Here is a 26,857-nt window from a genome sequence, read left to right on the forward strand (position 1 = left end):
GACTTTTCTGGAGACTAGAAATCTACACTGTAGGAATCAGCACGGGTTTCGAAAAAGACGATTGTGTGAAACCCAGCTCGCGCTATTTGTCCATGAGACTCAGAGGGCCTTAGACACGGGTTCCCAGGTAGATACCATGTTTCTTGACTTCTGCAAGGCGATACAGTTCCCCATAGTTATTTAATGAACAAAGTAAGAGCATGTGGACTATCAGACCAATTGTGTGATTGGATTGAAGAGTTCCTAGATAACAGAACGTAACATGTCATTCTCAATGGAGAGAATTCCAAAGTAGGAGTGATTTCAGGTGTGCCGCAGGGGAGTGTCGTAGGACCATTGCTATTCACAATATACATAAATGACCTTGTGGATGTCATCGGAAGTTCACTGAGGCTTTTTGTGGATGATGCTGTAGTATGTCGAGAAGTTGTAACAATGGAAAATGGTACTGAAATGCAGGAGGATCTGCAGCGAATTCACGCATTGTGCAGGGCATGGCAATTGAAACTCAATGAAGACAAGTGTAATGTGCTGCGAATACATAGAAAGAAACATCCCTTGTCATTTAGCTACAATATAGCAGGTCAGCAACTGCAAGCAGTCAATTCCATAAATTATCCGGGTGTAGGCATTAGGAGTGATTTAAAATGGAATGACCATATACAATTAATCGTCGATAAAGCAGATGCCAGACTGAGACTCATTGGAAGAATCATAAGGAAATGCAGTCAGAAAACAAAGGAAGTAGGTTACAGTACACTTGTTCGCCCACTGCTTGAATACTGCTCACCGGTGCGGGATCTGTACCAGATAGGGTTGATAGAAGAGAGAGAGAAGATCCAACGGAGAGCAGCGCACTTCATTACAGGATCATTTAGTAATCACAAAAGTGTTACGGTGATGATAGATAAACTCCAGTGGCAGACTCTGCAGGAGAGACACTCAGTAGCTCGGTACGGGCTTTTGCTGAAGTTTTGAGAACATACCTTCACTGAGGAGTCAAGCAGTATATTCCTCCCTCCTACGTAAATCTCGTGAAGAGACCATGAGGATAAAATCAGAGAGATCAGAGCCCACAAAGAGGCATACCAACAATCTTTCTTCCCACAAACAATACGAGACTGGAATAGAAGGGAGAACTGATAGAGGTACTCGAGGTACCTTCCGCCACACACCGTCAGGTGGCTTGCAGAGTATGGATGTAGATGTAGAAGACCTATGGTCCCTTGGTGATGAAAAAAATTGAAGCTTTTAAGACGGTGCAGTAAAAAGATATGGCCATTTATGTCACATATTTTGTTACTCACAAAGACACTTGTCAAACCCTATAGGCTACTTACCATTGGACCTGAATTGTGAAATTTGGCAGAAATGAATGTTTCAAAGTACAGCCAAATGAAAAATCCAAAAACTGTAAATTTGTAATTATATCATACGAAAGAAATTGTATTTCTTATCTGACTTCGTCCGTTTGTACATCAGTTGAGTCTCCTTTTTCTTAGGAGCAAGTGGACATACCAAATTGAAATTTATCTCACATACTAAATTCTATTGGCCCTTGGCACTGTAATACAAAGTAAATTTCTAAGTCAGTGCAACCAAAAGCTACAGCCATTTACGTCACATATTTTGATGCTTGCATTTTGCTCCAAAACATGTAGGGTACTTCACATTGGCCCAGAATCGTGAAATTTGTCAGGAATCGAGATATCACAGTACAACTAATGTAAAAGAAAATCTGAAAACTGTAAATCTGTGATTATATATCATGGAAACAAAATAAAATTCTCATTTGTTATCAGACTGATCATGTGTCTATCTGTCCCTCTATTAAGACCCATTTTTCTCAGGAACTGGCTGATGGTGCAAGTATGAAATATATGTTGCATACTAAGATCTACAGTCCCTTGGTAGTATAACAAATGTTAGCTTCTAAGTCAGTGGAGCCAAAAGGTATGGCCATATTTTGATAATTGTGAACTTACTCATCAAAATGTGTAGGGTCAGGTCGTGGCCAGGAGTTGTAGTGCTGTTCTGTGGCTGACTGAAAGTGGGCATAGGTCAAGACATTCCGGATGGTGTCTTCTGTGGTGGTGTAATGCCAGACCAGTACATGTTACGCTGCACAATTAGCTTCATTCTGCGCATTCACCTTGTGCAGTGAGGAGGACCTTCAGTATGTGGGGTGGGGCATGAGAGGAACTGCCTTTCAGAATTGACACCATCAGTTATGTTAAGACCTTGCTGTAATGAAACAAAAGTGTGACATTCCTATGTGGTGCCCTTAGGCAGCTGTGGCCAACCTCACTTTACAGCAGAAAACACCTTGCAGAGTAGGGGGTAATGGCTTGTTTTTGCTGCTACTTTGTGTACTGTAGTAATAAAATTCGTTGAGGGTGTGCCAGTCATTTGCGTCTAAAGCAGGACACAGTGTTTCATTACTGTCAAACACTGCATCTATCGGGAAGTTTCAAATGGGGACTGAACAGGAAAGTCAGGGGCTTGTGATCAGTGATAAGATGAAAATTATATGAGAGTCTTCCTGGCACTATATTTGGTAGTCAGTGCCCATTTCTCAATTTTTGAGGAGTTCCCCTGTGGTGCATTTAATATTGGAGATGCAACTACAAAAGGCTGTTCCATGCTATTGATGTATTTGTGGGACAACTGACACAAATGCTACAGTCTGATGCATCAGTGGCTAGTGTTCAGCATTTGTCATGATGGAACATTGCTAAACAAGGGGACAATCTAAGGCTTTTTTAAATTGCAAGAAAGCTTTTTTGGAATTTTTAATATAATAAAGTGGATGGGAAATGTGGACTGCATTTGGAATAAATTTTGCATAATAATATATTTTGCCCTCGAATGACTTGTTCTTTCTGATTCTTTGAAGTGATTAAATCGGTGATTGTATCCACGGTTCTCCATGAGCGTGAGCCCTTCTTTATGTAATACATGTCCCAGGTGCTTTACACTTGGCTCTAAGGAACTACATTTATCAGTGGGACAACACAGGCTAAGGACTTGGAGCTGCTTGAATAAAACACTGAAGAGCCAAAGAAACTGGTACACCTGCCTAAATTGTGTAGCCCCCCTCCTCCACAAGCACACACATCTGCCGCAACACGACGTGGCATGGACTCGACTAATTTCTGAAGTAGTGCTGGAGGGAATTGACACCTTGGATCCTGAAAAGCTGTCCATAAATCCGTAACAGTATGAGGGTGTAGAGATCTCTTCTGTACAGCACGTTGCAAGGCGTCCCAGATATGCTCAGTAATGTTTGGTGGCCGGCAAATGTGTTTAAACTCAGAAGAGTGTCCCTGGAGCCACTCATTAGCAATCCTGGAGGTGTGTGGTGTTGCGTTGTCCAGCTGGAATTTCCCAAGTCTGTCGGAATGCACACTGTATATGAATGGATGCAGGTGATCAGACAGGATGCTTACATATGTGTCACCTGTCAGTCGTATCTAGACCTAGTGGGGCTCCCATATCACTCCAACTCCACACGCCCCACACCATTTCAGAGCCTCCACGAACTTGAACAATCCCCTACTGACATGGAGGCTCCATGGATTCATGAGGTTCTACATACACATACACATCCATCCACTTGATACAATGTGAAATGAGATGTGTCCAATCAGGCAACATGTTTCCAGTCGTCAACAGTTTAATGTCTGTGTTGACGGGCACAAGTGAGGCGTAAAGCTCTGTGTCATGCAGTCAACAAGGGTACATAAGTGGGCTTTTGGCTCCGAAAGCCCATATTGTTGATGTTTCGTTGAATGGTTCACACACAGAGACTTGTTGATGGCCCAGCATTGAAATCTGGAGCAAATTGTGAAAGAGTTGCACTTTTGTCACGTTGAACCATTCTCTTCGGTCGTCGTTGGTCCCGTTCTTGCAGGATCTTTTTCTGGCCTGATATTCACAATACACTTGTGAAATGGTGATACGGAAAAATCTCTACTTTGACTACCTCGGGGATGCTGTATCCTTACGCTCGCATGCCGACTGTAACACCATGTTCAAACTCACTTAAGTCTTGGTATCCTGCCATTATAGCAGCAGTAACTGATCTAACAACTGCACCACACACTTGCTGTCTTATATAGGTGTTACCGACCGCAGTGCCGTGTTTTAAATGTTTACATATCTCTGTACTTGAATATACATGCCAATACCTGTTTCCTTGGCACTTCTTTGTAAATTAAGTGGATGGGGTAAGTGGGCTGCATTGGGAATAAATTTTGTGTAATAATATTTTTTTCCCAGGAACAACTGTAGGTCTTCCTGGTTCTTAGGAGCAGATAAATTTGTGATTGTGTCGTCTGTACTGTGTGGGTGTGAGACTTTCTTATGCACTACATGTCCCAGGTGCTTTACAGTTGGCTCAAAGGAATCACATTTACTGATGGGACATCACAGGCTAAGCATTTGTAGCTGCTTGAATAATATTTGTAGGTTGTGAGGTTGGGGATACCTTGGATGAGTTGCTCAAGGTACCTTTCATATATCACGAAAGCACTTGCAACCCCAAATGGCAGTCTGTTGTAATGTTACATGCCAAATGACACATTAATCACAAGAAACTCTTTCAGTGATCATCTCCAGGAAGTTGAAAGTAGGCATCAGTGGGTCTGTCTTTGAAAAACAATTGCTTGAGAACTAATGGTAGACTAAAATCACCATGAATCCTAAGTCATCCAGTTGGCTTCTTAACTATATCCGTGTCTGTTGCTCACTGACTAGATGATATCGGCAAACATCTACCCAGACTGTCGCACAGGAATTCCAAACTGCATCAGGATCCACTGCAAGTACTATGACTGTTAGGCAAGAGGTCAGAAAACTTGGATTTCATGGTCAAGTGGCTGCTCATAAGCCACACATCACACCGGTAAATGCCAAACGACGGCATGCTTGGTGTAAGGAGCGTAAACATTGGACGCTTGAACAGTGGAAAAACGTTGTGTGGAGTGACGAATCATGGTACACAATGTGGTGATCCGATTGCAAGGTGTGGGTATGACGAATGCCCGGTGAACGTCATCTGCCAGCTTATGTAAAATTCGTAGACGGTGGTGTTAGATTGTGTGGTCATGTCTTTGATGGAGGGGGCTTGCACTCCTTGTTGTTTTTCATGGCACTATCACAGAACAGGCCTACATTCATGTTTTAAGCACCTTCGTGCTTCATGCTGTTGAAGAGCAACTCAGAGATGGCAATTGGATCTTTCAACATGATCGAGCACCTGCTCATAATGCACGGCCTGTGGTGGAGTGGTTACACAACAATAATATCCCTGTAATGGACTGGTCTGCACAGAGTTCTGACCTGAATCCTACAGAACACCTTTGGGATGTTTTGGAACGCCGTCTTATGTAAGGCCTCACCGATCGACATCGATACCTCTCCTCAGTGCAGCACTCTGTTCAGAATGGACTGCCATTCCCAAGGAACCTTCCAGTGCCTGATTGAACATATGCCTGTGAGAGTGGAAGCTGTCATCGAGGGTAAGGGAGAACCAACACCATATTGAATTCCAGAATTAGCGATTGAGGGCGCCACGAACTTGTAAGTAATTTTCAGCCAGGTGTCCCAATACTTGTGATCACATAGTGTATGGGCACAGAACCGAGCTGCATTACATAATGTAAGAGAGACGTTCAGAAAGTAATGCAATGCATTTTTTCCTGACATCAGATTGGTTTTTATACAAAATAGTAATACTGTTTTATTCCACAGTATTATTCCTCTCTCTTTTGGCTACAAAACCCCAATTTTCAACATAATTACCATTCAGTGTGACCGCCCTACACTACCTTAGTGTGAGAGCCTGTAAGCCTAAATGGTACCACTCTACTGTTAGACTGTGCAGCTGACGTCTTCCTGCATCAGTAACCTCCCCATTATCCACTTACTGCTTCCCTTGGTGTGCGTCCTTTATTGGGGCAAACAGATGAAAGTCAGAAGGTTCAAGATGCGGGCTGTAGGGTGGATTAGGAAGAACAGTCCCATGAAGTTTTGTGACAGAGGCCTTGTGTTGTCAGGGAAAAGGAGAATTTTATTTGCATTTTTGTGACTAGGAACATGGTGAACTCGTTTTTTCAATATGTTGAGGGTAGCCAGTTCACTTCAGAGTTAATCATTGCACCATGAAGAAGGGCATCAAGCAGAGTAACCCTTGAGCATCCCAGAAGAGTGTTGCCATGACTTTAATGGCTGAGGATGCAGCTTTGAACTTTTTCTGTGGAGAAGAGGTGGTGAGTTGCAACACCGTGGATTGCTGATTTGTTTCTGGTTCGGAGTGAAGAAGCCGTGTTCCATCTCCTGTGACAATATTTGACAAAAAATTGTCCGGAACAACCTCATAACAGGCAAGCAATTCCCTACAGATGGTCCTACATTGCTCTTTATGGCCTTTTGTTTGGTGGTGAGGAAACCGAATTGGTGGATGTGTCTGTCAACCCTACCAACAGAGATGTCCAGTTGTGCATCGATGTGTTTGATTGTGGTCCATTGATCACCTCAAATGAGAGTGTCTGCACATTCCAGCATTGTGGGAATCACAGCTGTGTGTGGCTAGCCGGCACGTGGGAGACTGGACAGGTTTGTGTGACCTTGTTGCTATGATTACAGATGCTTCGCCCAGTGAGTCAACGTGCTTTTGTTCAGTGCCGAGTCTTGATAGGCATTCTGCAAGTGCCTGTGAATATCTGTGATGCTATGGTTTTCTGTCAAAAAAACTTAGTGACAGCTCTCACCTTGGAACACACCTCCGTTATGGACGCCATTTTTGAAGGCTACAAATAGCGCTGCCATCTATCAGAACTATAGGGGCTGATGTGGGAACATTCCATAATGTCCCACAACAAATTAAGCACTTCTTCAACTGAAACTGGCCAAGAAAAAAAGTGCTGCATTACTTATTCAATGCGCCTCATATACTGGTGTGCGCAAAAATCAGTACAGAAGTAACTTTCACATTATGTGTCATTTCCAAGCAAAATACCTCGATGAAACTTGGACTGTATGTAGAAAGAACTGCTACAGTATATTACAGAAGGTAACTGAAAGAAACACCCATTGAGACAAATAGAAATGACACATTCACTGAAAGACAATAATTTCGCTGAAGTCACCATGATTTGTGATACAAAAGGTAAGACGTGGTTCTTACAAGGGTTGGGATATAGGTCAAGGGAACATACAGGCCAGTTTTTTCACTGAATATCCACTCGTTCAGCGAGCACATTCACTTGTGCAGTTTGATGCGGTCATCCATAATAATGAAATCTGGGGCAAAATACATCTGAGAAGATGCAGATGAGGAAGGAGTAGTGTCACAAAAATGGTGACCTTCTGTGAATGTGATCTGTCAATCATAAGTTAGTAATTACCTGTTCCTCCTGTACCTTGAAATATTCCTGCTATGCAGTGCCACTCGTAGCTATATTGAACTTCTTCACCATCTGCAGGAATATGCTGTGATAATGGAAGATTGTGTTTGCTACACACTAGCTATGAAATCAAGTAACGACTTCTTTTCAGAATCTTTCTGTATTTAACAGTTACCAAAATACTTTAAACATATTGCTTAAACATTCACATTTAAGCTTTTAATAAACCAACTTTGTCAACATATGGATCATTAGTATTTCTAAGTCAAGAAGTAAGTAATTCCACACACTTTCTTTTTTTTTTTTTTTAAGCCCTTGTCATTCCAGCCTCGTCTTCTTTGGTGTCCACAGTACCGCTGAGTGAAGACGTCAGAATGTAGATGGCTCCTTCCCACCAGTAAAACACACATCCTCCATTGCACCTTGTGGCTGTACGCTGCTTACATTTGTGTTTAACATCTGCGCATAAATAAAAAAAATGCACACACATTTGGTCTTTCCCCTATCACTTCTACTGTAAATTAAGGTTCCCACACTACCGTCTTTCATTGGCACAGCAGTAAGGAAGGGGGACATGTTGCTACCTTGGAAAGCAACATGTGCTCTCACAAACTGTGAGTGTACAGTGTTCGGAGATTTGGAGGTCAGTATGCTCATGCAACATCATACCTCTCCACACCTTACCACTGGTCCGTCAGATGATCGTGTTTGACTATGCTGGTGTATATTCATGTTGTGAGAGGTGGGGACACGTAATGCACCCAGGAATATTGTGGGGCATGGCAGTGTGGCCGGGGTCAAGTCATCTCCCACCACGTGCCAGGCCTGGGGGGGGCTCTCGATGCCACCTCCTTTGCCAGTTGCCTCGTCCCTCTTCACTCTGTTTTAATTGCTTTCAGATGTGGTTAGCCCATTTTCCGGCCACACACTATTTTGCTTTTGAGTGGTAGTGCTCTGATTAAGGTAAGCCACCTGTAAATGTCTGGAAAAACATTAATAATTTTTATGAAGCCTACACTGCTCTAACTAAAAAATGTTACCCCTTAATAGTATGAAAATTGTAGAACAGTAGGTGTGCTTCTTGCTGAACATTCTGATATATAATTGATTACTTTAGTTCTCACATTGATTTTATTACAATTTTTTGTGAAGATCAGTAAATTACAGTTTTATTTGCAGATCCATATGTGGAATCTGTGCACTGACTACCTCTCTTACTGACCTGCTGAAACTTTTAAGTACTGATTAACTACATGCCTATTTAAAAAGTAGGCTACAATCATGTCATTTCAGCCATAAGTTTTTATTTTAGAAATAATTACATACGATAATGAAAATTACAATTTTAGTTTTCAGTTTTTACAATTAATCCTGTTGATTGTACGTTTAGTGTCTGTAGTCTACATTCCTCCAAATAGTATCAATAAACATCCCAAAAATTTCAGTTATATTTGAACTATGACTCACCTCTGTTGTTCCTAACACATTCCAGTTGCATAATCTTTTTAGTTTACATGTTTCTCATTTCCTCTCTTCCTTTTCTTATTTCTCATTGTTATTCTGGCCACTTCAGGTGCCTCAGGGACCCACTTTTCAGTTTTGGCCACTCTTGGGGATTAGTTATTGTCTCATATTAAACCCAATATTCCAAGCAGCTCTAGAACACCACACCTGCAAACTGCCCCACATTAAAACAGATTACCGACATAACAAATTTTGAGAATGACAAAATAGCAGCTACTCAGACTACAGAGAAGATTATAAGAAAACAATGCTTAAAAACCACAAGTATCTGTTTGAATGTGCCAACTCACACAAATACCTGGGTGTAACACTTTGTTGGGATACGAAATGGAATGATCGCATAGACTCAGTTGTGGGTAAAGTGGGTGATAGGCTTTGGTTTATTGGTAGAATACTGGGAAAGTGCAATCAGTCGACAAAGAGGACTGAGTGATTCCTCTCCTGCCCTCCTACCACCACCTACTCCAGTCATTTCACTAACATCACCTTTCCCATCAAAGGCAGAGCTACCTGTGAAACCAGTCATGTGATTTACAAGCTAAGCTGCAACCACTGTGCTGCATTCTATGTAGGCATGAAAAATCAACAAGCTGTCTGTCCGCATGAACGGCCACCGACAAACTGTGGCCAAAAAGCAAGTGGCCCACCCTGTTGCTGAACATGCTGCCTAACATGATATCCCTCATCTCAATGACTGATTCACAGCCTGTGCCATATGTATCCTTCCCACGAACACCAGCTTTTCTGAATTGCGTAGGTGGGAACTTTCCCTGCCATACATCCTACGGTCCCGTAATCTTCCTGGCCTCAACCTTTGTTAGTCACTGTCCTCACCCATCCAGCCCCTCCCTGTTCCCATTCCAGCACTACACAGCCCTCATTTCACCGCCACACCTAGTCTTTTAATTTCTTTTTCTTTCTCTCCTTTCCCCCACTTACCTCTCCCCCCTCTGCACCTTCTCTTCTATCCTCCATCTGAACTGCAACACTTGACTGTCTGCCACCCCCACCATACTATACCTCCCCCTCCCCACCACAGCCTCCTTCTTACCCCCACCCAGTTACCACTCGCCACTCCCATCATACATAGGTGCTGATGCTCGCAGTGCGGTTTCAGTTATCTGAGACTGCAGACATGTGTGACTGTGTGTGTGTGACTGTGTGTGTGTGACTGTGTGTGTGACTGTGTGCGTGTGACTGTGTGCGTGTGACTGTGTGCGTGTGACTGTGTGCGTGTGACTGTGTGCGTGTGACTGTGTGCGTGTGACTGTGTGCGTGTGACTGTGTGCGTGTGACTGTGTGCGTGTGACTGTGTGCGTGTGACTGTGTATCTTTTTGTTATGCCTATCGTGACTCAGCATCTCCACCATATGGCGAGTAGCAACTTTCCTTTTTCTAATGTTGTTGATTTTTGCCTGACGGCTTTTCTTCAATCCTAACCCTGCGCTGTTTTCCTTTGTCACTACTTTCTTTTGCGTCGCTACACTCAATGTCCATCCTTCTTTCTTTCTTTCCTTTCCTGTGTTTCTCTTGTTGCCTTACAGACCACACTGCACACTCTACTTACGAGCCACACTGTATCAACCGTCTCAGCTGCACGCTACAGATGGCCTCAACACCACGCTTATTGTTGGTGTAGCATTTTTTGCCCCACATCACTGGCGCCGATATAATTAATCCTATGCTTCCAAACTAATCACTCTCCCTGCGTCAGTTCCCGTGTTCTTGCTTATTATCTCCCGCACCTTTTCGGCGTCACATGATCTTGTATCTCTACCTACAAAATCCTCCCCACCCCCTACACTTTCTCCATTCTATCCCTGTTCGCACTCACTAAATCCACCCTATCCAGACACATCGGCCATCCCCCTTATTCCCACTTATCCGCCCACTAACCTGCTACCCACAGTAAAATTCATATTTTTATTAATTGTTAGTTATTCTCTATTTTGATCCTTGTGGCTTCTCGCCAATTTTAGTGAGTTGTGGCGTTCCGCTGTGGTCTTCTTCATCAGATTTCATCTCGTCTTTTCCCCTTGTGCATCCATTTCATCCTTTCCGTGATTTTTCGCAGGTATCTGGGTGGATGTTTTGCATAATTTTTCGGGTGTAATTCTTCTTTTTTACTTAATTTTTTGCACCACCATGGATCCTTGCTCCTTCTGTTTGCGTCAATACAGAAAAGTTTCCTTATCCCTAGCCAGATCCCAGTCCCACATACTGTTCCTGCATTGTTGCTTGGCTCATGCAATCCCCCCTAATGACCTTACCATCAAATTACCCATATCTGGTTTCCACCCCTCCTTGCAGTACCTTCTCTCCATCTGCTATGTCATCCCAAATTTCTGGAACCCATAACACACATTGAAACACTTTACCTGTAGGAACTTGAGCAACATGCACACCACCACCTCTAAAGGCTCTCCATCCTGCTCACTTCCTATTCCTGCCTCGGAGTACCATTGTCCACCACCTGTACAACAACTTCCAAACCTTCCCCATGACCCCTCATAGCTGACAAACCCAATCCTGCAGACCTACTGTACTTACCCCACCCTCCAAAACTACCTCCCACCACCACACAGAACCCAGAAACTAAAGAGACCCGCAACACAGCCGTGAAACTTTCCTCCAGAAGCCTAAGTCCCACAGAAATATCAGTCCTTTCCAAAAGCCTCACCTTTTGCCTCACTCCCAAATTCAATCATCTATTACTTGTTAAAGACCTTCTCTCCTTTTCCCAGTCCCTACAGTGGAAACACTTTTTTGCCTCCAACCACACTCAAAGACCAATATAGAACCTTGCCTAACTCAGTTCACTCCTCCAACTGTGATCCACCCGCACTGCCTCCTAACCAACCCCTGCTAACTTTCCAGAGTTTCTTAACCTCGAACCTTGCCTTGTCATCATTCCCCAAATCCCTCAACATGCAAACTCCACTTATCCTACCAACCTTGTACAAAAACAGACCTCCTGTGCCTTATCTTTCCAGTCTCCCACCACCTCCCAAAGTCACACAGTCCGGCTACAGAGGAGCATTCCCCTCTTAACTCAATACCATCTGGGATTGGAGCAAGTGAATTACATTCTCCACCAGGGATTTGATTACCTCTCGTCGTGCCGTGAAATGAGAAATGTCCTGCCCACTATCCTTCCCACCCCTGTTACAGTGGTATTCCGCTGTCTACCATACCATCACAATATACTCATCCATCCTTACACAACCCCTACTCCCAATCCTGTACCTCATGACTTATACCCCTGTAATAGACCTAGATGCGAGACCTGTCCCATACATCCTCCTACCACCACCTACTCCAGTCAGGTCACTAACATCACCTATCCCATCAAAGGCAAGGGCTACCTGTGAAACCAGTCATGTGATTTACAAGTTAAGCTGCAACCACTGTGCTGATTTCTATGTAGGCACGACAATCGACAAGCTGTCTGTCCGCACGAACGGCCACCGACAAACTGTGGCCAAAAAACAAGTGGACCACCCTGTTGCTGAACACGCTACCAAACATGATATCCCTCATCTCAGTGACTGCTTCACAGCCTGTGCCATGTGGATCCTTCCCACCAAAACTAGCTTTTCTGAATTACACAGGTGGGAACTTTCCCCGCAATACATCCTACGTTTCCGTAACCCTCCTGGTCTCAACCTTAGTTAGTCAGTGTCCTCATCCACCTAGCCCCCTCCCTGTTCCCATTCCAGCACTACACAGCCATCATTTCACCGCCACACCCAGTCTTTTAATTTCTTTTTATTTCTCCCCTTTTTGCCACCTACCCCTCCCCCCCTCCGCACCTTCTCTCCTGCCCTCCGTCTAAACTGCAGCACTTGACTGTCTGCCACTCCCACCATACTATCCCTCCCACATTCTGTCCCACCCTCCTCCTTACCCCCACCCAGTCACTACTCCCATCATGCACTGGTGCTGCTGCTCGCAGTGCGGTTTCGGTTATCTGAGACTGCAGGTGTGTGTGTGTGTGTGTGTGTGTGTGTGTGTGTGTGTGTGTGTCCTTAAGGGCCGACAGCTATAATTGTGTGAATCTTTTTGTTGTGTGTATCGCAACTCAGTATCTCCTGAGTAGCAACTTTCCTTCTCTAATATTGTTACATTCCATCCTGGATTTTCCATTGTTCAATACTGAAGCTTAAGTCAACTTTATAAGATCCATTAAATACACTGCCATTCATCAAAATCAATACTTTTGAGTACTAAAAACCTTTCCTTGTTCTACATCTACACTCTGGAAGTCACCATGAGATGCATGGCAGAGAGTATGTCCCATAGCACAAGTAAATAGGGATTCTTTCTGTTCCATTCGCGTCTCGAGTGTGAGAAGAATGATTGTTTGAATGCCTCTGTGCGTGCAGTAATTATTCTAATCTTATCCTCACGATTACTAAGTCAAGGATACATAGGGGGTGGTAACAGAATCCCTAGAGTCATCATTTAAAGCTGGTTCTTGAAACTTTGTCAGTATAACTTTATCTGGATAGTTTACACCTGTCTTCAAGAGTCTTCCAGGTCTGTTCCTTCAATATCTTTGTGACTCTCTCCTACAGATTAAGCAACCCTGTTGCCATTCGTGCTGCCTTTCTCTGTATCCGTTCAATATCTCCTGTTAGTCTTATCTGGTACAGATCCCACACACTTGATACATATTCTAGGATGGGTCACTAAAGTGATTTTTAAGCAATCTCTTTTGTAGACTGAGTGCCCTTCCCCAATATTCTACCAATAAACTGAAGTTTACCATCTGCTTGACACTACGACAACCTATGTGATCATTCCGTTTCATATCCCTTGAAAGTGATATACCCAGGTATTTGTATGAGGAGGCAGATACCAATAGTGGCTCGCTGATATTATCGTCATAAGTTACTATGTCTTTTCGTTTTGTGAAGTGCAAAATTTTACATTTCTGAACATTTATAGCAAGTTGTCAATCTCTGCACCACGTTGAAATCTCATCAAGAACTGACTGAATATTTATGCAACCTCTTTCAGATAGTACTTCATTATAGATAATTGCATCATGTGCAAAAAGCCTGGTTTTGTTACTAATACTGTCTGCAGGGTCATTAATACACAATATGAGCAATAGGGGTCCCAAAACACTGGCCTTGGGCACACCTGAAGTTACTTCTACATCTGACAATGACTCTCCATTCAAGATAACATGTTGTGTCCTCCCTACAGGTCCTCAGTCCAGTCACCAATTTCACTCGATACTACATGTGATCATACTTTTGACAATAAGTGTAGGTGTGATACTGAGTCAAATGGTTTTACTAAATCAAGAAATACTGCATCTACGTGGTTGCCTTGATCCGAAGCTTTCCCATGTGAGAAAAATATGAGTTGGGTTTGACATGATCGATGTTTTCGAAATCCGTGCTGTTTGGTGTTGGGAAGGTCATTCTGTTCAAGATACCTCATTATTTTTGAGCTCAGAATATAAGATTCTACAACAAATTGATGTCAAGGATATTGGACTGTAATTATGTGGATCACTTCTCCTAACCTTCTTGTAGATGGGTGTGCCTTTTTGCAAGAACTGGGCATGACTTTTTGTTCAAGGTGTCTATGATGGATTGCAGTTAGAAGAGGGGCTAAGTCAGCCACAAACTCAATCTAGAATCTGACAGGGATTCTGTTGGGGCCTGGAGCCTTGTTTACTTTAGCACTTTCAGCTGTTTCTCAACACCACTAACACTAATACTCATTTCATTCATCTTTTCAGAGGATTAAATTGGGGCAATTCTCCTGGGTTTTCCTTTGTAAAGGAATGTTTGAAAACAGATTTCAGCTATTCAGCTTTTGCTTTGTTACCATCAATTTCAGTTCCTGTCTCATTGGTTAGGGGCTGGACACTAACTTTGATGCCACTAACAGCCTTTACATATGAGTAGAATTTCTTTGGGTTCAGTGAATTGTCATTTGACAATATTCTGCTAAGGTAGTCTTTGAAAGCATCATGTATTGCTCTCTTGATAGTTAAACACATTTCAATCAACATCTCTCTATCTATAGCCCTACATTTTGTTTTACACGTATTAACTTCCGTTGTTTTTTTTAGAAGTTTCCGAATAGTGACTGTTTACCATGGAGAGTCCTTCCATTATGAACTGTTCTACAGGGTACATATCTATCCAGTGCATGATTGACTATTCTTTTAAACTTGAGCCAGATTTCCTTTACATGCTCCTGCCCTGTGCTGAAAGTTTCAAATTCTGCATTGAGATATGACACTACCTATTTTTTTAACTAGTTTACTGAACATGTATATCTTTCTACTTGTTTTAGTTGTCCTTTGTACTTTGGTTATCATTGTTGCCACAGCGGCATCATGGTCACTGATACCATATTTGATGTGGACATCCTCAAAGAGGTCAGGCCAATTTGTTGCCATTAGATCCACTATATTTCCATCTGTTCTAAGTAGTTTTCAGAGAAGGCATTTAATAAAGCTTCACAGGATGTCTTACCACACCCACCACTAACAAAACTGTAATTTTCTCAACTAATTGTTGGGTGATTTAAGACTCCACCAATGATCTGGATGATTTATGTACAAGTGAATCGAGGTTTTCTCTAGAGTTTTCGGTTACATCAGGAGATGAATATGGTGGGCGATAGAAGGAGCCAGTAAACATTTTATGCCCGCCCCTGACAACTGTCTTCTGAACTGTGGAATTCAGATAAGTTTCCACTCTGCTTCTGAACTTTTTCTGCATAAAAATTTAGTAACATTCTTACACTTACTGTGAGGATATGTAGTCAGTTAACAGAGAAACAAAATTGAGTTTGATTGTCCTGAAGTCACTCAAACAGAACAATTACTCGCATTGCACAGACAAGTGGGAAGCGAGCAGTTGCGACATTCACAGTGAGAACCGTCAGTTCGCTAGATGGTGCTGCATCCTGTTCTTACCGAACAAGAGCAGTCTGGTGGTTGTGAAATGTGTGGCTTATTTCCCTTCTCTGGACTCGTCCATCTGTCAGGCTACAGCGTGGAAAATGATTGTATGCTTCAGAACTGACAGTGTGTCTCCATTTAAACAGCTAGTAATTGAATGAATTTTATCCATAGTGGATGCTGTCCAACTCCATCACTGTTCCTTTATGGGGTTGTAGAAAAATATCTGCTACCAATCACAATAAAAGGTTGAAACTTCCTGGCAGATTAAAACTGTGTGTCGGACCGAGACTCGAAATCAAAGGCAAAGGTCCCTAGTTCGAGTCTCGGTCCGGCACACAGTTTTAATCTGCCAGGAAGTTTCATATCAGCGCACACTCCACTGCGGAGTGAAAATCTCATTCTGGAGACAATAAAAGGTTGTTTATTCATCACATGACTGGTTTCGGGCTTGCGCCCATCTTCATTTACATATTTGTACTGTTGGAAATCATTTGCTGGTGACTACACAAATACACGTGGGGCAATTGTAAGTGGTAAGGCAGCATTTGATGAAAATAAATCTGTACTTACAAAAAGATGAAGCACCATTATTACAGTTATGCTGTGATGATAGTTTTGCCACTTAGTTACACACTTATGTTCATTTTCAAGTCCATATATCACTATAGTGTAATATGGAACTATACCTGATATATGGATGACCCTAAGTGTGTAACTAAGTGGCAAAACTATCATCACAGCATAACTGTAATAATGGTGCTTCACCTTTTTGTAAGTACAGACATATTTTCATCAAATGCTGCCATACCACTTAAAATTGTCACACTTGTATTTGTGTAGTCACCAGCAATTTTTTTGTATTTATACAGTGATCTCCAACAGTACAAACATGTAAGTGAATGTATAAACACCTGAAGATGGGCGCAAGCTCGAAACCGATCGTGTGACGAATAAACAACCCTTTATTGTGACTGGTAGCAGATATTTTGCTACTAACTGAGTTCCTTTCCTCTCAAGGTATCCCATTCATTTGTTTGGAGGCATTTGTATAGTACAGAAATTATTGTTTCGTTGCAGGTGTTGGAAAACTTAGTTGAGAAGTGCTCCAGAATACGCACACTACGGATATCCAACGAACTGCTGAAGTCTGAGAAATTTTCGGACACAGTGTCACGCCTACAGGACCTCCGGGTGCTGGAGGTGGCAATGAACTTAAAGGAACCCATTCCTGTGCTGTGGCCTTTGGGTGACGGGTGCCCGCGACTAGCAGAGGTTGACTTTGTGTACACAACTTTCGATATGGACGATTTGAAATACTTCCTGAACGCCAAGAGGAACACCCTGAAGCGCATACGTATAAATTCGGAGGCAGTGATTGGAAAACGGTGAGTATTTTACCTTGCCTCATGTGATTTTCTGGCTTCTCGTAGACTTTTGGCTCACACAGTCAGTGTTTTCGCACTGCACAGTACGTATCTCGAGGTTTCCTGTTTGGTAACTGGACATTTAACACATTTTATTAAATACAAAATGTGAGGACCTATAAATGCGACATTTGGAACAAGTGACGCAAGTCCATAAAAAGTATTTCAGATGAGAAACACCTCGATTACAAGGTCGCTAAAGGCCGATGATGTCAAAGTCGTTTGATGCCTGATGTATTGTCTACCATTCAGCCACAATATTGTCTGCTAATGGCAATGGTGAGCACAGCATGAGGCTATGGAATGTAGATGAACTGCTTAATTGACGAGTAATTCACAGCAGTGCTAGTGGTGTTGGTACAAAGCAGAGGAATGGCAATGATAAGAAAAGTAAACATTGCATTATACGTACAACAGTTGCCAAAGTCTACATTTCGTAAGAAAGGAGCCCAAGGAATTTAGCAGAGTTAGAAAGAAGTGATATTTCTGCAAGGTGAGTCAATGGAATGTGCAGTGTCGCATACACTAGACTGTGCGGACGATGTACGTGAGTAGTACAATGACGACAATACGTGCCTATCAAGTGAAACTGATATTGAAACAGTTGTCGAGGTATGTAGTGTATTGTACTTGTCAGACAAGGAGCCACAAATCCTGTCCCCAGTGAAAGGTAGTAAAGGACAATTGTTGTCCTAGGAGCAAGAACTAACATAATTATGTCCATGGATGATCATCCACAGCATAATAAAATTAGCAGTTCTGAATAGATTTTGAATAAGTCTGCAGCAACATCACCATTTAGTGTATAAGATAAACAATCGATATTCAATGGAGGACAACTTGTTACATAAACTGGTGTTTGTGCGTTTCAAGGATGCTTGATACAATTTACAGGATGCGCACAATAGTTACCTTCTGCGCTATGCACATCAAACACATGTAACATACATTACAGTGATTTCAAGGGAAGCATTGTATAGTTCCATAATTTCAAACAGTGCTTCGTAATTGGAAGACAAGGCAACGAAATTTGAAACAGAGCGTCAACTTGATGATACACAGCAAACTGCAGGATTGGGCATAAATTTGTAGATGAGATAAACAAACTAATCCCATTGCTCAGTAAGGAATTTGTTTTCGACTTTGAGCACTAACTTCCAAGCAACTTCAAATAGTGAAGGACAAACATTTCTTCAAAGTTCAGGATTTTCCATACCAGTGACAGACAGTCTGTCCATCGTGTCCAGTGTTCGACCGTACCGTAAAGCGAAGTGGATATCCCGCCATATTTACCACAGCGACCGGCTTTAGGGTTTCGTGTGTTGGAACGTACTTCTGCTGCATACCGCATTTAAAGTGCTTTGTACCAACACCACTAGCACTGCTGTGAATTACTTGTTGATTGAGCAGTTCATCTACATTCCATAGCCTCATGGTGTGCTCACCATTGCCATTAGCATTTCATACTCTCATACATTGGTTTTAGTGTTGGACATTATTACAAAAATGGCAGTGCAAAATGGGTACCAGAATTTACAAACTATCTCATTAAAGAGAGTCTGTAACTCACATGCTCAATGCATTCAGCAAGCATTAAACAATAATCATATTGGTGAGAAAGGACCGTCTGTTTGCTATCGCCCATATACACGCTACTGTCAACGAGTCGGAGATGACAGAATTGACATTACGTTGTGCCTGCTTCGACTAACTGATGTAACCTTTTAAAACTCAAACAAAATGAGTGACAAAAATGACACTATTGCACAGTGAGAAGTTTCAGACAAGGTCTGCCGTACACTTAGACAAAAAAAGCGCGTAAAATGACACAATCCCAAGATGATGATATGGCCTCCGCCATCAATAAGGATTACCGACTGACAGTTTCCGAACAACTCAGGACTTTGAATCGTGGCCTGGACACACTTAAACAACATATTACTGACAAGGGAGACAAGTGATGATCCCACACCACACGAGAAGGTGCCGTCATTCCACAATTCTGCTCTGGACCCCACGGCAGTAAAAAATGGTATGTGAAGCAACACTCACCTGTGTGCTGGTATGGCAACCGCTTTGGTGCATGCCCTACAAAGTGCATGTGTTTACCCAGTTGTAAATGGTTACTTGTATTATGCATGACAGGCCACAGCAAAAGTTTACAAGCAGCTACTGGTCAACACATGAAACAGTGCAAATGGGGTCAACAGTAACAATGCAAAAAAACAGATTTATATGAATGTAGGGTGTCTGTTCTTTTAAGCATGTTCGAAAGAACTAACACCCTGTATTCATATAATCGAAGAACAAACATTGCTTCAATGGGCAATGAATCAACCACCTTTTAGTGTGGATGCACAGTTATGTTTGCCCTCCTGTGGAAATCTCAAAGCAGCAAGCATGGAGGACATAAATCATACTAGTGTTTGTAAAGAGTCCCTGTGCTTGTACATAAATGACAGCCAATTGCATCATATGTACCTCGTGTGGGCCTACTGTTGTTCTGCTGTGAGTACTTTACAGCCAATGCAGCAGCAACAGGGATGGACTCTTTATCGTACAGATTACTAACCTTAGCTAATAGTTCACCTATATCCTCTTACAGTGAATGTAGAATTATAGTGGACTCTAGTTTCTGTGACCATTAGAATGGACTTTTTCCCTGGCCGGTGTGCCCGAACCTATATTAGGCACCAATTTCTTACATCCTTATAGATTGGAAATAATTTACGTGTAGCTTTGGATGGGGACCAAACTAGACAATGGGCAATTATAAAACTCCCAGAAACTTAAATTTGTATTTGATGTTACCAAATTTCTATTCTTCAGAAATGCTTTTCTTGCCATTACCAGCCTACATTTTATATCCTCCCTACTTCGACCCTCATCACTTATTTTGCTGTCCAAATAACAATACTCATTTACTACTTTAAGTGTCTTGTTTCCTAATCCAGTTCCCGCAGTAACACCCAATTTAATTAGCCTACATTCCAATATTCTAGAATTGCTTTTGTTGATCTTCATCTTATGTCCTCCTCTCAAGGCACTGACTATTTGGTTCAGCTGTTTTTGTATGTCTTTCGTTGTCTCTGACAGAGTTACAATGACATTGGCAAATCTCAGTGCTTCTTATTGCTTCTCCCTGAGCTTTAATTCCTACTCTGAATATTACTGTGGTCTCTTTTACTGCTTTCTGAATGTACAGATTGAATAACATTGCGGATTGGCTACAACCCTGTCTCACTTCCTTCTCAACCACTGCCTCATTTTCATGCCCCTTGACCCTTATAACTGCTATCCGATTCCTGTGCAAATTGTAAGTAGTGTTTTGCTCCCTTTATTTTACTCGTGCCAGCTTTAGGATTTGTGAGTATTCCAGTCAACATTGTCTCAAAGTTTACAAATGCTATAAACGTAGGTTTGCCATTCCTTGACCTATCTTCTATGATAAGTCGTAGGGTTAATATTGCCTCACATGTTCCTACATTTCTCTGGAATCAAATCTGATCTTCCCCGAGGTCAGCTTCTACCAGTTTTTCCATTCATCTGTAAAGAATTTGAGTTAGTATTTTGTGACTGTGACTTATTAAACCAATAGTGTGGTAATTTTCACAACTGTTAGCACCTGCTTTCTTTGAGATTGGAATTACTTTATTCTTCTTGAAGTTGGTTAGTATTTCACCTCTCTCGCACATCTCACTCACCAAACGAAATATTTTTGTCATGGCTGGCTTTTCCAAGGCTGTCAGTAGTTATAATGCAGTATTGTCTACTCCCGGGGCCATGTTTCGCCTTAGGTCTTTCAGTGCAATGTCAGATTCTTCATGCAGTATTGTGTCTCCCATCTTATCTTCATCTACGTCCTCTTCCATTTCTACAGAATTGCCTTCAAGTTCATCTCCCTTGTATAGACACTCTGTATACTCCTTGCAATTTTTGACTTTTCCTTCTTTGTCTGGGACTGGTTTTCCATCTGAGCTCTTGATATTCATATAGCTGCTCCTTTTCTCATAAGGTGATACGGATCAGATTTTGGGTTAAAAAATTGATTTTCGTTTTGTTGACACATTATATTCTGCCAAGTTTCCTCTTTAAAATGACGTATCATACATCCCTGGAGACACATTGCATCTCAACTTTATCTTCGACAAGAATAGGAGGTGAAGTTATGAATTAAAATTTGTGCCAAGGGCAGGATTCTAATCCTGGTCTCCTTCTCACTGCACAGACATGCTATCCACTACACCTCCATAGCATTGGATAACACAGCTGAACGGAATACCCAAGTCCAGTGTCCTTCCTAACACAAACTTAAATTCATACCTCAGGCACATCTTGATTTTCCCATTTTTAACTCAATATTGGCAAGGCTCTCTATTGATGTAATTACATAAGATCAATAGCTCACCTATACCAGAAGTACAGGCAGGATCTTCCCATTATGTACCAAGCTGGGGCATTATGCCAGTATTGGAGAGCCTTGGCAATACTGATGAATTAAAGAAGGGAAAATCAAGATGGGCTGGTGTGTGAACTGAAGTTAGTTCTAGGGAGTGCATTGGATTAGGGTATACCATGCAGCTGTGTTACCACAATGCCAGGGTGATGTAGATGATATCATACTGGCCTAGTAAGGAGTAGACCCAGGTTAAAGTCCCAGCCTTAGCACAAATTTTAATTCATTACTTCAACTCCTGTCATTATCGAAGATTTTAAGATTCTCCAGGAATGACAAATTTTATGCATTCCACATAAAACTTCTTTTTGCAGTAGTTCTGGGGTAGTTTAGGGATATGAGTCCAATTGCAAGACTTTGAGGAGGTCCTATATCCTCACATATCATAATATTTGCTTGTATTTATTATTTTCTGAATTTATTGTACAGTTTTACTGCAGATCTTGTATTGAGAGTTCACATCAACAACTAGTTAAACACTGTCTAGAAGGAAAAGAATAATCTTTGCCTGTTGACACAAGTTTGTGATTTATTATTGTTGTCATGTGTGTGCTGGGCATAATATTTGAGGCACCCCAGTTGGTCGGCAGCATTCTTGAGACACAGTTGCATTTAGATGTATGTGCTTAGATATAATTGGAATAAAATTGCATCCTTCTCAAGAATATCGTCAGTCCATTGTTTCCACTACATTTCCATTGTATCTTAAGCTTCCACATGAAGTAGTTAATTACACACATCAAAAAAAGTTTTGCATCACCTCAATTTTGAGAGTTCCGGGACCTGTACAGAAAAGTGGAATAGAGATCAGCATAAACATCATATCTCCCCTTTTTACTGCTCATGAAACCACACATTGCATGTTGTACCACCATACATCGAAACAGTCAGAGGTCGTGGTCCAGATTGCTGTACACACCGGAACCTCTAATACCCAGTAGCATATCTTGTTGCATTGATGCATGGCTTTTATCATCATGAAATACTATCTGCAACTTCATCAAGGCACTGTTGGTTCAGATTGACCCACTCCTCAACGGTGATTCGGCGTAGATCCCTCAGAATGGTTGGTGGGTCATGTTGTCCATATACAGTCCTTTTCAATCTATCCCAGGCATGTTCGATAGGGTTCATGTCTGGAGAACATGCTGGCAACACAAGTCGACCGATGTCGTTATCCTGAAGGAAATCATTCACAAGATGTGCATGAAGGGGGTGCAAACTGTCGTCCATGAAGATGAATGCCTCGCCAATATGCTGCCGATATGGTTGCACTATTGATCGGAGGATGGCACTCACGTATCGTACAGCGGTTACGGCACCTTCAGTGACCACCAGCGGCATAATGCCACCCCAAAACAATGGGGAACCTCCATCTTGCTGCCCTTGCTAGACAGTATGCCTAAGGTGTCCAGCCTGACTGGGTTGCCGCCAACACGTCTCTGACAATTGTCTGGTTGGTGACGAGAATGCGATGCCAATCCTGAGGGGTCCATTCGGCATGTTGTTGGGTACATCTCTCCCTCGCTGCGTGGTGTCGTGGTTGCGAAGATGGACATCGCCAAGGACATCAGGAGTAAAGTTGCGCATGATGCAGCCTATTGCATACAGTTTGAGTCGTAACACAACATCCTGTGGTTGCACGACAAGCATTATTCAACATGGTGGCTTTGCTGTCAGGGTTCCTCCGAGCCCGATCCATAGATAGCAGTCATCCACTGCAGTAGTAGCCCTCGAGCAGCCTGAACGAGGCATGTAATCGACAGTTCCTGTCTGTCTGTATCTCCTCCATATCCGAACAACATCGCTTTGGTTCACTCAGACACGCCTGGACACTTCCCTTGTTGAGAACCCTTCCTGGCACAAAGTAACAATGTGGATGTGATCAAAACATGGTATTGACTGTCTAGGCGTTGTCAAAATACAGGCAACACAATCTGTGTATCTCCTCCTTGGTGGAATGACTGGAACTAATCGGCTGTTGGACCCTCTCTGTTAATAGACACTGCTCACACATGTTTGTTTACATCTTTGAGTGGGTTTAGTGACATCTCTGAACAGTCAGTCTCTGTGTCTGTGATGCAATATCCACAGTCAACGTGTATCTTCAGAAGTTCTGGGAAGCAAGGTGATGCGAAACATTTTTTGGTGTGTGTGTGTGTGTGTGTGTGTGTGTGTGTGTGTGTGTGTGTGTGTGTGTGTGTGTGTGTGTGTTTAGCCATATGGGATTTTTCTGAATCAAAGTGTAGTTTGATCTGGCTTTTCAATAAGGAATGATTCCAGTAATAAATAATACATTTTGTGATCTGTCATTAATTGTTGTCAATTAAATCCTGCATAGATAGTTCCATAATATGCTACCGATGGAACACAAATGGGGAAACGGATGTGCAGGGGAGTAATCTAACACTGTCGCTAACATCTTTGCAGTAGCATGTCAACTTGCACCTGTCAGTTGAGCCTCACAGAACTGTTATTATTGTTATTATTATTATTATTATTATTATTATCTTTCTTTTCTCAGACGTTATGTCTGGTCAAAAATGGAAAGTGACGCGGACCTTGATCAAGCATGACTTCCTTTTAACTGTACGGTTTATGTTATATTGCATTTAGGAACTTTCGGGTAATTGAACATGTATCAACAATTACGGATTTCTGTAGTTGTATACACAAGTTTGGATGTAGCTGTATTGCATTGATGTACCGGTGGATATTGTGTGGAATGACTCCTGTAGTTGATAGTATAATTGATATAATGTCAACTTTATCCTGATGCAACATGTCCTTGACTTCCTCAGCCAGTTGGATGTATTTTTCAATTTTGTCTCTTGTTTTCTTTTGTATATTTGTTGTATTGGGTATGGATATTTCGATTAGTTGTTACTTTCTTCTTTTTATTGCTGAGTATGATGTCAGATTTGTTTGTGGTGTTGTTTTATCTGTTGTAATGGTTCTGTTCCAGTATAATTCGTATTCATCATTCTCCAGTACATTTTGTGGTGCATATTTGTATGTGGGAACGTGTTGTTTTATAAGTTTATGTTGTAAGGCAAGCTGTTGATGTATTATTTTTGCTACATTGTCATGTCTTCTGGGGTATTCTGTGTTTGCTACTATTGTACATCCACTTGTGGTGTGATCTACTGTTTCTATTTGTTGTTTGCAAAGTCTGCATTTATCTGTTGTGGTATTGAGATCTTTAATTGCTGTAATATGTGGTGTTTATTGTTTGATACTGTATTGCAATCTTGAATCCTTCTGTCTCCCTGTATATATTGCCTTTTCTTAGCCATGTGTTGGATGCGTCTTGATCGATGTATGTCTGTGTTAGATGATACGGGTGCTTGCCAAGTAGTGTTTTCTTTTTCCAATTTACTTTCTTCGTATCTGTTGTTATGTGATCTAAAGGGTTGTAGAAGTGGTTATGAAACTGCAGTGGTGTAGCTGATGTATTTATATGAGTGATTGCTTTGTGTATTTTGCTAGTTTCTGCTTGTTCTAGAAAGAATTTTCTTAATTTGTCTACCTGTCCATAATGTAGGTTTTTTTTTGTTGTTGATAAATCCCCTTCCTCCTACCTTTCTGCTTAATGTGAATCTTTCTGTTGCTGAATGTATGTGATATATTCTATATTTGTGGCATTGTGATCGTGTAAGTGTATTGAGTGCTTCTAGGTCTGTGTTGCTCCATTTCACTACTCTAAATGAGTAGGTCAATATTGGTATAGCATAAGTATTTATAGCTTTTGTCTTGTTTCTTGTTGTCAATTCTGTTTTCAGTTTTTTTTTAGTCTTTGTCGTAACACAACATCCTGTGGTTGCACGACAAGCATTATTCAACATGGTGGCTTTGCTGTCAGGGTTCCTCCGAGCCCGATCCATAGATAGCAGTCATCCACTGCAGTAGTAGCCCTCGAGCAGCCTGAACGAGGCATGTAATCGACAGTTCCTGTCTGTCTGTATCTCCTCCATATCCGAACAACATCGCTTTGGTTCACTCAGACACGCCTGGACACTTCCCTTGTTGAGAACCCTTCCTGGCACAAAGTAACAATGTGGATGTGATCAAAACATGGTATTGACTGTCTAGGCGTTGTCAAAATACAGGCAACACAATCTGTGTATCTCCTCCTTGGTGGAATGACTGGAACTAATCGGCTGTTGGACCCTCTCTGTTAATAGACACTGCTCACACATGTTTGTTTACATCTTTGAGTGGGTTTAGTGACATCTCTGAACAGTCAGTCTCTGTGTCTGTGATGCAATATCCACAGTCAACGTGTATCTTCAGAAGTTCTGGGAAGCAAGGTGATGCGAAACATTTTTTGGTGTGTGTGTGTGTGTGTGTGTGTGTGTGTGTGTGTGTGTGTGTGTGTGTGTGTGTGTGTGTGTGTGTGTGTGTTTAGCCATATGGGATTTTTCTGAATCAAAGTGTAGTTTGATCTGGCTTTTCAATAAGGAATGATTCCAGTAATAAATAATACATTTTGTGATCTGTCATTAATTGTTGTCAATTAAATCCTGCATAGATAGTTCCATAATATGCTACCGATGGAACACAAATGGGGAAACGGATGTGCAGGGGAGTAATCTAACACTGTCGCTAACATCTTTGCAGTAGCATGTCAACTTGCACCTGTCAGTTGAGCCTCACAGAACTGTTATTATTGTTATTATTATTATTATTATTATTATTATTATTATCTTTCTTTTCTCAGACGTTATGTCTGGTCAAAAATGGAAAGTGACGCGGACCTTGATCAAGCATGACTTCCTTTTAACTGTACGGTTTATGTTATATTGCATTTAGGAACTTTCGGGTAATTGAACATGTATCAACAATTACGGATTTCTGTAGTTGTATACACAAGTTTGGATGTAGCTGTATTGCATTGATGTACCGGTGGATATTGTGTGGAATGACTCCTGTAGTTGATAGTATAATTGATATAATGTCAACTTTATCCTGATGCAACATGTCCTTGACTTCCTCAGCCAGTTGGATGTATTTTTCAATTTTGTCTCTTGTTTTCTTTTGTATATTTGTTGTATTGGGTATGGATATTTCGATTAGTTGTTACTTTCTTCTTTTTATTGCTGAGTAT

The 26,857-nt window shown here is 41.7% G+C and overlaps 1 protein-coding gene across 5 annotated transcripts in view; it reads left to right on the forward strand.

The window, feature by feature from the left end:
- The window catches only part of LOC126293502 (uncharacterized), a 101,773-nt gene that overhangs the window by 27,715 nt on the left and 47,201 nt on the right, over nucleotides 1-26,857 (forward strand). For all 5 annotated transcript variants that reach the window (XM_049986753.1, XM_049986752.1, XM_049986756.1 and 2 more), the window contains one exon: nucleotides 16,948-17,255. In XM_049986753.1, the coding sequence (XP_049842710.1) occupies nucleotides 16,948-17,255 (308 nt within the window). The remainder of the gene's footprint in view (nucleotides 1-16,947; nucleotides 17,256-26,857) is intronic.

Source organism: Schistocerca gregaria, chromosome 10 (assembly GCF_023897955.1).
Source record: "Schistocerca gregaria isolate iqSchGreg1 chromosome 10, iqSchGreg1.2, whole genome shotgun sequence".
NCBI lineage: Eukaryota > Metazoa > Arthropoda > Insecta > Orthoptera > Acrididae > Schistocerca > Schistocerca gregaria.